Below are 14,783 nucleotides of genomic sequence, written 5' to 3'. Positions count from 1 at the left end.
ACATCTTTATTGCACAGGTTTGCTTAATTCTAGAATGGACGCCTGCCAAATTGTCTGTCAAATTACCTACTGGCAAATAAGTGAAGATTAGTTCATTTGAGTGCAGTCCTCTTACACTTGACTTATAGCCAAGCAAAATATGGGTTTAATCAAGGGAGAAATTGGACATGATGTTTCAATGACCATAGTACTGTCTTTACAGTGGAGCAGAGGGAGATGCAACCTTAAGGCAGAAACCTATAGACAAGGGTTGGTCAGTCTGGCTAGAAAGAAATGAACAGAAGTGAGGGCACACAGCCGATGGCTCCAAGGTTTCACTAGTTAAAGTCACTATGGTAGGAGAACACCAAGAAGCTTCACAAGCCTATGTGCAGCCTATTGTTTTGTGTCTCATTTTTGCTCCGCAGTGAAGTGTGATCGCATGGTTATCCTGCTTCCTTGCTTGTTACTGGTTTACTGATTCTTATCTTGTTCATTTCAAAATGTGGCAAGAGTCACATGAATTTTGCTAGCTCCAGCTGTTTAATTACACACCTTGCAGATTTTTCTCTAAACAAAATTTTGATGCAACTCCCCATATGGCTTAGAAGTCACATGCTGCAAATAATATACTACATTATTAATAATAATGCTTTGGATTTGTATAGTAGTGCTCATCCCAGAAGATCCTAAGTCATTTTACAAATTGTGAGCCAAATCCTCAGCAGGTGTTAATCAGCAAAACCCCACTTAGTGTAAATCAGTGCAGCTCTGTTGTACTATCTGAGGATCTGGTCCAATATGTACATGTATCATTTCCCGCTTTCCCCACCACACACACACACACAGAATGGAAAGTGGCAGCTACTTAGTAGTCCACAGCGACACAACACAATAGTTTAGGACAGGAAGTGAAGAAGAATCCCATATGCAAATGAAACTGTAGGTGGAATGTAGGGAGGTAGAATGTAATTACTCCTATTGGAATTTCACCACAGTTTACATTTCATTTAGTAGAGAGGTTAAATGTTCTCTATGTCCTAAAACAAAAAGAACCCCCTGGATCCCAACTATAGAAACTTACTCTTAAACCTGGAGATGAGAACAAAAGATTAAGGCCTGGATTCCCACAGACACGAAGACCCCTTTGCACCATTTTTGGCACTGTAAAGGGGCCTTAAAGTGTGTGTGTGTCCTCTTTTGTACAATACCTACTCCAATTCTATTTACACCCACTTTAAACTTCTTTATACTGCCGGAGTGGTATAAAGGGGCCTTAGTGTAACTAAGAATCAGGCCCTTAGTAAATCTACTCCCCGTTCCCATGCAAGGAGTAGACACATTATAAGGTTTTCCCTCCCCATCTATTTTTTTCCCCTAATTCTAAAAACTTTTCCTGAGTCCTGTCCCCCTAGATGTTTTCTTGCTCTCCCTGCTTGCTCTCTTACTGCACCTGCCCAAGTTGAAACCATACCAGCCACATGCAGGAGCAGAGACCCTGGACCAGTGATAAGGGAACCTCAAAAGTACACACTCCTACACACACTTCTGTGTCCTCCTACCTCCCAACTGTTGAACCAGCGCAGGGCCACCTCTCTTTGGCTTTGGAGACCAACTGGGTATCTATAGGAATGGCTGCCTGCATAATGCTGGGACAAAGAAGGAACTGACCAACCCATTTCCACAAGGGGTCCAGATTTTTAGCCGGAATAAATTAGCATTGCTCCATTGAAGTCAATGTACACCAGTTTACACCAGCTGAGGTTCTGACCCAGGGACATTTAAGTATGAGCTGGGAGTTAGCTGAATCATCTTGTGAGTTCCGAGGCACCTAGCTATGTCTGGGACATGCACAAGGGAGAACTATCCCTCCAAGCCTAACTGAGTGAATGACCTTCCCACTGCTCCTTGTCCAACTCAAACCCCTCCCTGCCCCACTAGACTGAGGCCACATCTCTGCTCCACTCTAGCCAGGATCACCACCATCTACTGCCAGGAGGCCTGCAAAAATCTTGACAATGGATAAGCCACTAATGCACTGATACCAGTGCCTATTGTGCTGACCAATATCGTCCCATTGTTTTCTTGTACTCCCCTGTCCGTCTGTAGCCAGCTCTTGTCTCTAGTCTTAATCTTAGATTTGTAAATTCCTTGGTGCAGGGATTATCTCTTTGTTCTGTATTTGTACAGCGCCTAGCACAATAGGGACCTGGTTCATTAAATACAAATAATAAATAATAATAATAATAACAACAACAACAGTGGGAATTTCCAGCTAGACACCAGAGCAGGATTATTGCAGTGGAAAGAACTAACAGAACCAGAAAAGTAAGCAGGACTGGAAAGGCCAGAAATGGTATTTTTATCCCTCTTTATCCCTGATGATTGTTATACTGAGTTGGTAACTCTCAATATGGGGAGTGTTTATGGGTCAAGAGGCACAGTGGGCCTTTCCTAGCCAGGGATGCACTTCCCTCTGGCTGTGCTGTGATAAACACACATGCAGTGCTCCCTTCCTGCAGATCTTTGTCTCAGTGCCTGGCAGAGACTCATCCTCCGATCCCCAAAACCAAGGAAGGAGCAAACGCAGAGCCAGCACTTGTAAGATCCTGAACTGTGCCAGTGAGTTTTGTCTTCATTGTTGTGCTGCCTTTGCTCCCTCTGGTTCCAGTCTGTATTTGGATCCTGAAATCTCATCAGAGGCGTCTAAATGCCACAATGGTTGCTCATGGATTGGAGAGAGGAGATCTGCTTAAGACGTATACAAATGGATAGACAGAAGTCTTTTCCCATGAGGTTTCCAGCCTAATACTGAAGATTTAAGGTCTGTATGGTTCAAAGAGGCTTTCAAACTCTTGGTACACTTAGCTTATCCCTCTGTGAAATGGAGATATTATTTCTGAGGCACAAAGAGGTGGTGTGACTTCCCCAAGATTACACAGCAAATCAGTGTTAGTCAGGAATAGCACTCAGGAGTCCTGAGGCCAGTACCCCCTCTACTCTAACTCCTAGACATGCTGTCCACTCAGTGCTTAGCCAGCAGTTAACCCCACTGTCTGTTGGCAAGCATATGTCCTGTGCAAGATGAGAAGAAAAGAAAAGAACTTTCTGAAGGGCAGTATAACAGGTTCTATCCAATTGATCAGGGCATGTGACAGGCTGACCAGGTCAGTCAGCAAGTGATGGACAGCAGAGGTCTCCTGATGAACTCTGTGTGACCTGGCAGCTCCTGGGTACAGCTCTGATCTTTGCTAATACAGGAACCCTCTTGCTGTTTTTATAGGAGGTCTCTCATGCTCTGGAAGCATGACATCTGGGTTTCTCCTTGGTTGTCTCCTTGGTTGTCCATTCACACATGTTGCATTGGAGCCAGTAGCTCACGAAGTCCATCTCCTTTCAAACCTGTTTCCATGTCCATAAGAGACTCAGGCCCCAGCCTGCAACCAGCCTCCCCCGAAACCTATCCCCTTAGAGGGACTCACCCTAGAGGTGAGCCAGGAGAGGAGTTTCCATGCTTCTGTCAGTCCTCAGCCTCTCTGATGACACTGCCAGTCCGTGCCAGCCACCATCGTGGTTCTGGATGAGGACACAGGCCCACTAAGAACTGGACTGACTCCCACTAATTTATTTCATTCTGAAGAGCTGACAGATGCTAAGAGCCTTTGCTTGCGACCAGCAACCTGGGTTGATTTCTGCAATGTACCAGAGACAAGATCTGCATGTTTCTAACCAGGTCTTTGGAGCAACTGACCCCAACCCACTGCCTGCACATACCAAAAAGGTCCCAGCCTGGTTTTACATGTGCATGCTGGGATGGGACTTTGGGAACTTGGTCACTGCTGTGTGGATGCCCATACAGTGCCTAGATGATCAACAAACTTGGCTATTGGAGGACTATCCCCATAGCCAGGAACCCAACTATTCAAGCTGGTGACTTAGAAGTGGTTGACTCCATATCCTATTACCAATCCTGCTGCACCAATACGTATCCCTCAGCCATCCTTAACCCACATACTTTCAATGATGCCCAACCCTAGGGAGGCTGTCTATGGATAGCAGAGATGTGATGACAAATTGCTTCTGTTCCCACGTCTATGTTTATGTGCTGTTTGATCTTAGTGGGTTCTATTACATCTGTAAGCACCTTTGCATAATGGGGACTAGAGGATGGATCAGGGACGCTTATGTCACTTGATAGGAAAGGTGAATTTTGCTCCCAAAAGTTCAGTAGAGAGGATATTTGCAATCACTCCAACAATTCTTGGCCCTACAGCTCTGTGATTTCACAGTGTTGCTAGCCCTCAGGATCTTATTGCAAGTTTTGTGATATTTGGTTGCTCCAGCTCCTGGAGTTAGGTGATTACTAAAAAGACTCAGATACTCACATAAATTTCTAGCCCTCATGGTTGTGGTGAAGAGCCTGAAAACATGAACCTTAAAAGCTCAAAAAATGGAAAGTGTCAATAAAAAGAGCCTCCAACATTAATTATTTTTAAACATCTCATGACTTTTACAGGTTTGAGCATCGGATGGGGAGCCCCCCCAAATGATGAGACCGGCTTAAAAGAGGCCATTTTTGTATGACCATGCAATTCATTTATCAGGCATAATTAGAGGTTATAAATGCTTGCCCACCCTGTGCAGTTCAGCCTCTTTCCTCCCGCAGCTACCAGAATCCCCAGTCACCTTTTGACCCTTCCTGGCTTGTCTTTGCTGAAATCCCCAAGAGGCTCCTACCAGCTGTATTTGGAATTCTGACCTTCCCTCGGACTCTCCTCTTTGAAAGGAGGGTGTAAGGGTCCGTGTACGGGTCCCCTTGTCGGGTGAGGGGTCGCTCTTTGCCTTCGGGGCGCCTGGAAACCAGGCCGCCTCACTACAGGAGGCTGAGTAAGCAGTTCAGTATTAAAGTCCACGCCCTAGGTCCGGGCGGGCAACAAACAGTAGTTCTGGGTTCAGGCCCTCATGCAGGGGCTGGGCAAGCAAACAGTATGTAAGCCCGAGCCCTAGGTCAGGGCGGGGCAACAAACAGTAGTTCTGGGCTCAGGCCCTCAGGCAGGGGCTGAGCAAACAAACAGTTCAAGTCTGTAAAGCCCACGCCCTAGCTCAGGGCGGGGCCGTAACACAGGCACAGGGCTCAGCCCCTCAGGCAGGGCGGAGCAGCGACAGGTAAGTCCAGGCTTCTACGCCTGAGCGTTGGGGTGAGGGGGAGCCTGCCACCCGTGCGGGGGGTGGCAGGGGGGACGCAGGCCCACCCACTCCACCGCGTCCCAGCCCGGGGCCCTAGCAGCGGCGTGGATCCGCTGCAGTCAGTGGGGATCTTGGCCGTAACACACTGACATAGGCTCAGGGTCTGCTGCCGCCAGACTGGGGTCGGCTATCCCCGGGCCACTTCCAATCTCCCCCTCCACTGGTACCTGTGGCTTCGGCAGGGGGGGTCGACCAGCATCGGCTCCTCAGGATACGGGTGCACGGGGGGGCTCGACTCCTCCTCTGGGTAGCAGGAGCGGGGCAGGCTCGGCCAGTCCTCCTCTGTGTACCGGGCTCGGGGAAGGCTCGGCCAGTCCTCCTCAGGGTAGCGGGAGCAGGGCAGGCTCGGTCCAGCAGGAGCTCGGGCACCAGCGTCTGTCCTCTCCCGCGGCCGGCGGTCAACTGAGCGTTGGGGCTGGGCCTTTATACTTCCTGTCCCGCCCCTTGACTTCTGGGGGATGGGGACAGGCGGTGGTGACTCCGCTCACTTCAGCGGCTGTTCTGGCTCAGCCCTCTCAGGTGCGGCTGGGAGCCAGGCCGCCTCACTATACACACCCCAACGCAGGTCCGGCTCCCGTGTGGCGGGGCCGGACCCATCCATGCCTCCCAGTCGGGAAAGAAAGTCTGCATTCGCGTGGTCCTTCCCGGCCCTGTGGAGGACCGTAAAGGCATAAGGCTGTAGCGCTAGGTACCACCTCTGCAGCCTCACGTTGTGGTCTTTCATTCGGGCCAACCATTGGAGTGCGGCGTGGTCCGTAACCAGCGTGAAAGGGGCTCCAAGGAGATAATACCGGAGGGCGTCGCACGCCCACTTTATAGCGAGGGCCTCTTTCTCCACCACTGCGTAGTTCTTCTCCCTGGGGAATAGCTTCCTGCTGATATAGATGACCGGGTGTTCTTCCCCATCAACCTCTTGGGAGAGGACCGCGTCGAGTCCTGCTTCTGAGGCGTCGGTCTGGAGGATGAAGACCCGGTCAAAATCAGGGCTGTGGAGGACGGGTTCGCGGCAGAGGCTGGCCATGAGGGTCTGGAATGCCACGTCGCACTCCTGGGTCCACCGTATTTGTCGTGGACTGTCCTTGGCCAGCAACCCTGTCAAGGGGGCCGCGATGGTCGCGAACTGAGGGATAAAACGTCGATAGTAGCCAGCCAGCCCCAGGAACTGGCGTACCTGGCGCTTCGTAGTTGGCGGGGGGGCAGGTTGCAATAGCCTGAACTTTCCCTACGAGGGGTTTTACCAGTCCATTTCCGACGGTATACCCCAGGTAGGTTGTTTCTTACCACCCGATTCAACATTTCTTTGGGTTAGCTGTCAACCCGGCAGCCCGCAGGGACCTCAGGACTGCGGCCACCCGGTTGAGGTGGTCCTCCCATTGGCAGCTATAAATGACCACGTCGTCCAGGTATGCGGCGGCATAGTCCTGATGGGGCTGGAGGAGGTGGTCCATCAGCCGCTGAAATGTAGCCGGGGCCCCATGGAGGCCGAAGGGCATTCGGGTGAATTGATACAAGCCCGTAGGGGTGGCGAAAGCGGTCTTCTCCCTGGAGGCCGGTTCGAGGGGGATCTGCCAATACCCCTTGCTCAGATCAAGCGTAGTGATGTATCGGGCTTCTCCCAACCGGCCGAGCAACTCATCTACTCGGGGCATCGGGTAGGCGTCGAACTTCGAGATGGCGTTGACGCGCCTGAAATTGATGCAGAACCGTCTGCTGCCATCCGGTTTGGGTACTAGGACAATTGGACTGCGCCATTCACTCTGGGCTGGTTCGATGACCCTTAAGTCCAGCATGGCTCGTACCTCTTTCTCGACGATCGGCCGCATGTGGTAGGGCAAAGGCCTGGCTGCACCTCGGACCACCATACCCGGCTCTGTCTGAATGGTATGCTGGACAAGGGTGGTGCACCCCGGATGGGTTGTGAAGGTGTGGGGGAATGCCAATAGGAGAGACTGGGTCTGTTTGAGTTGCTCCGTCGTCAGGGTCGGTCCGAGCTGGGGGCCTTCGGAGTCCACTGGTTCTGTCACCTGGGGGCCCAGCTCAGGATCCGGCGGGTAGGGGGTAATCAACAGCCACTCTCGCTCTCGCCATGGTTTCAGAAGGTTCACATGGTAGTGTTGCTTCTTTTTTCGCCGGTCGGGCTGGTAGATCTCATACGTGACAGGCCCGACCTGTCGGATCACCTCGTACGGCCCTTGCCACCGGGCCAGAATCTTGGATTCGCTAGACGGGAGGAGGAGTAGGACCCGGTCCCCGGGTTGGAATTCGCAAGTCTGCGCCCCGCGATTGTAGGTTTGCGCCTGAGACGCCTGGGCATCTTTCAAATTCTCACGGGCGAGGGCCCCCGCCTGAGCCAGGCACTCCTGAAGCTGCAATATGTACTTCAAGAGGCCTTGGGCAGGGGACGGGGCTTGCTCCCATGTCTCTCGCATCAGGTCCAGGAGGCCTCGGGGCCGTCGACCGTATAGTAGCTCGAACGGGGAGAACTTCGTGGAAGACTGTGGGACCTCCCGGATCGCCAGGAGCAGTGGTCGTAGTAACTGGTCCCAGCGTCGGATGTCGTCCGGGGGAAACTTCCGTAACATGCTCTTAAGGGTCCGATTAAAGCGTTCGACCAGTCCGTCGGTCTGCGGATGGTAAACGGACGTGCGCAGCTGCTTAATCCCTAGGACTTCACACACCTGCCATAATAGCCAAGCGGTGAAGTTGGTACCCTGATCCGTAAGGATTTCTCGGGGCAAACCGACGCGGGCAAAGATTTTCACGAGCTCGTTGGCGATGCTATGGGCCGTGATAGTCTGGAGGGGTATGGCCTCGGGGAACCGGGTAGCATAGTCCAGCAGGACCAGTATATACTGGAAGCCGGCTGCGCTTTTGGGGTGCGGGCCCACCAAGTCCATGGCCACCCGTTCAAAGGGGGTTTCGATCAATGGCATGGGAATCAACGGCGCCTTCGGGGTCTGGGCCGGCACAGCCAACTGGCAGTTGGGGCAGGACCGGCAGTAAGTCCGCACCTCCTGATGTACGTCAGGCCAAAAGAAGCGCGTCAGAATCCGGGACAACGTCTTCTCATGGCCGAGGTGTCCAGTTGCCGGGATGCCATGGGCTAACTTCATGACGGCTCGTCGATGACACTTAGGAATGAGGAGTTGGGTCTGAAGCTCCCCTGTCCGGGGGTCCTTCTCAAACCGGTACAGGCATTCCTGCAGTAACTCGAAGTGGGGCCATTGGGTGGCCTGGTGAGAGTCTATGATGGGTGCCGTCAACGACGGCCACCTGTTCATACGCCCGCTTGAGGCTGGGGTCCACCCGCTGGTCGCGGCAGACGTCCGTCTGAAGCGGGGGGCCCTCCAGGGTCCCTGAGGGGGAGTCCCCTGACTCGTTCAGCTGCTCGGAGGGGTCGGACGTTTCCTCCTCGCCCTCTACGGCCTCCGGGGGCTCTCCTCCCCAGACCGGCGTGATCCTCGGGCATTCCCCAGTGCGGCGGTGGAGGACTTCCGAAAATTCGGGCCAGTCGCGGCCCAGGATCACTGGGTACACCAGGCGCGGGGCGAGGCCCACTACCATCAGTCGGGTGACTCCTTCTATCGTTAGCACTGGGGTACGGCCGAATATCCCCGTGGATGCACTGCAGCGGGATCGTTCCCAGGTGGGGGTCGGCCCGGGGCCCCAAGCTCTGGCGGACCAGCGTCTGACCGCAGCCGGAATTGATGAGAGCCACCATTGGGGACCCCTCCAGGACCACGGGCACCGTGATTCTGGCGGCCTGGGGACGCCGGGTGCAGCCTTCCCCGGAGTAAACTTGGCCGAAGTGGCACTCCATTGTCGGGCAATCCCGGCATAGGTGTCCATACTCCCCGCAGGAGAAGCAGGGTCCCAGGTCAGTTCGGCCTGGCTGGGGACGTCTTCCTGCGGCTCCCCTGGGAGAGTCCCGGGTGGTCCCCTGCTTTACAGGAGGCGAGGTGGGTGTGGGCCGCACCGGGGCCCCCGTGGGTCAGCCTCGGGGCTCGGGCCCCCGGGGGGACCCTCGGGAGTCCATCCGGGCCAGGGGGGCCCTCCTCTCGGGATTGGGGCGACCCACCCCGGGGATGGCGACTCACGGGGTCGGGGCCATGGCCGCCTCCGCCGCCAAAAAGTTCTCCATTAAGGAGACGGCCGTCGCCAGCGTCGAGGGCCGATGACGGAGGACCCAGGCTCTCCCCCGTGGCGGGAGTATATGGAGGAACTGTTCCAACACTATTTGCTCCGTGAGTTCCTCCGGCATTCGGGTCTCAGGTTGCAGCCACCGTTTACATGTCTCCCTTAGTTCCTGGGCCACCATCCAGGGCCGGCCCCCGGTGGGGTAGGTCAAGCCCCTAATCCGCTGGTGGAAGGTCTCCGGGCTCACGTCCAGGGCGTCCAGAATTGCCGCTTTTACTTGGCGGTAATCTTGGGTGGCATCCGTAGACAGGCCCCGATAGACCGTCTGGGTGGTCCCAGTCAAGTACGGGGCCAAGAGGGACGCCCACTGGTGCGGAGCCCACCCCGCGATGACGGCGACCCGCTCGAACGTTACCAGGAAGGCCTCTGGGTCGTCACTGGGGCTCGTCTTGGTCAACCGGATGGGTGGGTTCGGCCGCGGTGCCCCCTCGGAGCCCGCCGGCTGGGGCTCCGCAGGCCGGGGCAGTGCCGCGGCCAGCTGGTGGAGGCATTCCCTCTGGAAGTCCTGATGTCGCGTGGCCAGGTCTTGCATCAGCTGGTGCTGCTGGGCTCCCAGCTGTTCAACCAGCTGCTGCTGTTGCTGTTGCTGGGCGGCCTGCTGCTCTTGCTGTTGCCGGAGCTGGGCCGCCTGCTGTCACTCCTGGCTTTCGGTCAGGAAGGCGAAGAGCTGAGACAGATCCATGTCTCGGGGGGGAGGGGGGGGGTTCGCTCCCCCCCAGGTCCCCTCTCAGAGGGGTCGAGGGCCCGTGCCCACATATCTGGGCAAGGGTCCCTGGTCAGGTGCCACGTGTAAGGGTCCGTGTACGGGTCCCCTTGTCGGGTGAGGGGTCGCTCTTTGCCTTCGGGGCGCCTGGGAACCAGGCCGCCTCACTACAGGAGGCTGAGTAAGCAGTTCAGTATTAAAGTCCACGCCCTAGGTCCGGGCGGGCAACAAACAGTAGTTCTGGGCTCAGACCCTCAGGCAGGGGCTGAGCAAACAAACAATTCAAGTCTGTAAAGCCCAAGCCCTAGATCAGGGCGGGGCAGCAACACAGGCACAGGGCTCAGCCCCTCAGGCAGGGCGGAGCAGCGACAGGTAAATCCAGGCTTCTACGCCTGAGCGTTGGGGTGAGGGGGAGCCTGCCACCCGTGCGGGAGGTGGCGGGGGGATGCAGGTCCACCCACTCCACCGCATCCCAGCCCGGGGCCCTAGCAGCAGCGTGGATCTGCTGCAGTCAGTGGGGATCCTGGCCACAACACACTGACATAGGTTCAGGGTCTGCTGCCGCCAGACTGGGGTCGGCTATCCCCGGGCCACTTCCAATCTCCCCCTCCACTGGTACCTGTGGCTTCGGCAGGGGGGGTCGACCAGCATCGGCTCCTCAGGATACGGGTGCACGGGGGAGCTTGACTCCTCCTCTGGGTAGCAGGAGCGGGGCAGGCTCGGCCAGTCCTCCTCTGTGTACCGGGCTCGGGGAAGGCTCGGCCAGTCCTCCTCAGGGTAGCGGGAGCGGGCCAGGCTCGGTCCAGCAGGAGCTCGGGCACCAGCGTCTGTCCTCTCCCGCGGCCGGCGGTCAACTGAGCGTTGGGGCTGGGCCTTTATACTTCCTGTCCCGCCCCTTGACTTCTGGGGGGTGGGGACAAGCAGCGGTGACTCCGCCCACTTCGGCGGCTGTTCTGGCTCGGCCCTCTCAGGCGCGGCTGGGAGCCAGGCCACCTCACTACAGAGGGCACTGGCTATTTAACAAGCCCTGCAGTCATTCAGGAGCCCACCTCAGTGCAAGAGCTTCTGTCTTTCCAAGCAGGCCCAGTCACCGGCTGTATTGATGTTCCCTTACTGCTTGCAAGCCTGGTTACATGGGAAACCTGGGGAAGGACTGGGACTAGTGAAAAGCTCATTTTCCATGCACCACTCCATACATGAACCCACCTATGGTCCCCAGGGCTCCACATTGCTCTCACTGAGGCTGAGAAACTTTACATCCCCATATCTTCTCAGGGAGGGGAATATTCCACAGCAGAAGCTCATGGCTTAACTCACACCCACAGGAACACGGGGCCACAAAATATGGAGGCAACATGTTGTAATGAGCATTGTCTTGGTGCTGAATCTACCCTATGACCCAGTAACAGCTTGTTGCCCTCCTCCCAAAGAGAAGCCCAGCATCAGGCATATTTTTTAAAGATCTTGTTTTTTACATGCATCGTGTGGACAATCCGTTTTCCACCGCACTTTCTGTAGGAGCAGCGGTTTGTCGCAGTGTCTTTTGGCCTCAGTTCCCTCTTCCTCAAACCCTAGTGCTGCATAGCATGTGGTGAGCAGGAGTACTGATTCACATAACTGGCGTTTAAACCCCGGGGCCTTCAAGGCTGCAGCACCAACCACTACTACTTAAGCAAAAGGGGTAACTCCATTAGCTGGCAGCAGTAGTCAGTTGCTATCCTTTATATGAACCAGTCACTTGAGGGGGATGTGACACATGTTGTGCCAGTACATTGCACAGACAGGTTGATGGTCTTCCCTGCAGAACTGGCTGCATTTCAGTGGTGTACATGCATGTAGTTTGTAAAGTACTTTGAGATGGGAAGTTCTGTGTACATAAAAGAAAGGAAGGATGGTCTTGTGGCTCAGGCGCTAGACTGGGTCTAAGAAAATAAGTTTAATCCCTGGACTCTGCCACAGACTTCCTGGGTGTCCTTGGTCAAGTCACTTCATATCTCTGTACCTCAGTTCCCCACCTGTAAAAAAGGGGGAAGCGATACTTCCTTTCTCCTGCCCTTTGTCTCCCTTGTATATTTTTACTGTAAGCTTTGTGGGGCAGGGAAGGTCTCTCACTATGTCTATGTACAGCACCTAGCCCAATGAAGCACTGATCTCCTTTGTTGCTTCTAGGTATTACTGTAGTACAAAAAATAAGGCTATCATGACTAATTGCATTTCATTAAGAATACCAAACTCTTAGATAGCACTTTTCATCAGTAGAGCTCAAAGTGCTTTACAAAGGACGTTGGTATCATTATCCCCATATTACGTATGGGGAAACTGAGGCACAGAGCGGGGAAGTGATTTGCTTAAGGTCCCCCACCAGCTGAGCCAAGTATAGAACCCAGGTCTCCCGATGCCTAATCCAGTGCTCTGTCTACTAGGTCCCACTGCTTCCCCTTGTCGGGGAGGTTATCATTTCCTTTGAAAAGAGGAAGAAGAGCAGAAGCTGCCATCCATTTCTTCTCTTGGGGGGAGAAACAGAAAGAAAGAAAGGAAGGTTTGAGGGGGGAGGGGAAAAAGCTTCCAAAGTCATAGGAGTTGCTGAGTTGAATTACAGGGGCTGGGGTCGAATGATTAACAACCCTCCTGCTTTTCTGAATCACAGTCATTACTCACTCCAAACCTGGGGCTTCTCAGTTACATAGCCCGGCACAGGCCGACCATTTTTTCCATTGACTGAAAACACATTCTGACTGAAAACAAACTTTCGATCCCCCAGGCTTGGCACGCCTCAGGTCCCTCACCATATTTAATCAACGGGAAGCTAAACACTTTCAATCTGTGATGGCTCATTTGGAGAAGGAGCTTTGGGCCCTTACTTGGTGCCAGATATAATAACTCTTTCCTTTCTTTTCTGAGCCTACTTTTATAATTTTGCTATTTTTCAATGTCAGGCCCATCTTTTGAAGAATTTTTATTGGATTTCCTGCTAGACTTCACTGAGGATTTTTCTTGCTTTGGCAGAAATATCAAGAAGAACAGGGGAAAAACTCAATCATAATCTTGGAATGGAAATTATTATTAGCCAGGAGTTCTTTGTCCGTTTGCACAAACACATTAGTAAAAAACAGGCCTGTGGGTCATCAGGCCTTTGGCTAATGGTGAAACAATCTTTTGGTGCATAGGTGTGTGGCTGGGTGTGGTTGATATGTGAATACAGTAGGTATGGCTGGATGATAGGTGTGCATAGCCTTATGGTCCGGGGTGGTTGGTGTGGATGTCTCTCTGGGTATGTTTAAACTAGACAGGTGGGTTTTTTTAATCATGAGTTAATTGATTGTAAATAAACTCAAATTAGTGAACATGATTAACAAAGACCTAGGGGAAAAGGGTGAGTTTTTGTACCAGATATTTGCTAGTTTAGATTGTAAGCTCTTTAGGGCAAAGAATGTCCTTTCGCTCTGTGTTTGTGCAGGGGGCCTGGTCTGTGACGAGGGCTCCTAGGTGCTACTGCAGTACAAATATTACTATTTATTACTAACACATAGTAAGATCTTCCTGTGGACAAGGCAGTTTGTATTGTTCACTTGTTAGCGGGTCGAGATAAACACGGGAGAGGAGCCTGCCCCTGCTAACATGTATGAAAAGTACAACTGCCGCATCCACCTGAGGACTTTACCGCATATTAATCACCACATGTGAGCTCACAGGGGAGGTTTCATCACATGACATAATCTTTAATTAAAGATTAATATTTGATTCCTGGAAACTCCCAAGACAATCTTGGTGGGCTGGCAACCCTTGTCCCATAAGTTTACAGAGTGTTCTTGTGCAGGATTCTCAGTATTATCAGAGCCAGCCCTAGCCCTAGCCCTGGTGAAAGTGCAGCTCTAACGCCACTGAAATCAATGGGCTTCCACCAGAATTAAAACTGACAGGTACCCCGGCTGGCTCCCGTGTATCCTGCTTGTGGGGGACGGGGGGTTTCCTTTGTTCATTGTATAAGAACATAAGAATGGCCCTACTGGGTCAGACCAAAGGTCCATCTAGCCCAGTATCCTGTCTTCTGACAGTGGCCAATGCCAGGTGCCCCAGAGGGAATGAACAGAACAGGTCATCATCAAGTGATCCAGTCCCTGTCGCTCATTCCCAGCTTCTGGCAAACAGAGGCTAGGAACACCGATCCTGCCCATCCTGGCTAATAGCCATTGATGGACCTTTCCTCCATGAATCTATCTAGCTCCCTTTTGAACCCTGTTATGGTCTTGGCCTTCACAACATTGTCTGGCAAGGAGTTCTGCAGGTTGACTGTGCATTGTGTGAAGAAATACTTCCTTTTGTTTGTTTTAAACCCACTCCCTATTACTTTCATTTGGTGACCCCTAGTTCTTGTGTTATGAGAAGTGGTAAACAACACTTCCTTATCTATTTTCTTACACCAGTCATGATTTTATAGACCTCAATCATATCTCCCTTTAGTCATCTCTTTTCCAAGCTGAAAAGTCCCAGTCTTATTAATCTTTCCTCCTTTGGAAGCCGTTCCATACCCCTAATCATTTTTGTTGCCCTTTTCTGAACCTTTTCCAATTCCAATATATCTTTTTTGAGATGGGGCGACCACATCTACACACAGTATTCAAGATGTGGGCATACCATGGATTTATATAGAGGCAAC

General features: G+C 53.0%; 1 protein-coding gene across 1 annotated transcript; it reads right to left on the bottom strand.

Annotated features, from left to right (window-relative positions):
* Nucleotides 1-9,319: 9,319 nt before the first annotated feature.
* On the bottom strand, nucleotides 9,320-9,955 carry LOC123363205 (SCAN domain-containing protein 1-like). The gene has a single exon (XM_045004085.1). The coding sequence runs from the start codon at nucleotides 9,953-9,955 to the stop codon at nucleotides 9,320-9,322; it is 636 nt and encodes a 211-aa protein (XP_044860020.1).
* Between the last annotated feature and the right edge of the window lie 4,828 nt (nucleotides 9,956-14,783).

The sequence above is a fragment of the Mauremys mutica genome, chromosome 2, assembly GCF_020497125.1.
Source record: "Mauremys mutica isolate MM-2020 ecotype Southern chromosome 2, ASM2049712v1, whole genome shotgun sequence".
NCBI lineage: Eukaryota > Metazoa > Chordata > Testudines > Geoemydidae > Mauremys > Mauremys mutica.
This window is presented reverse-complemented; position numbering and strand designations above follow the sequence as displayed.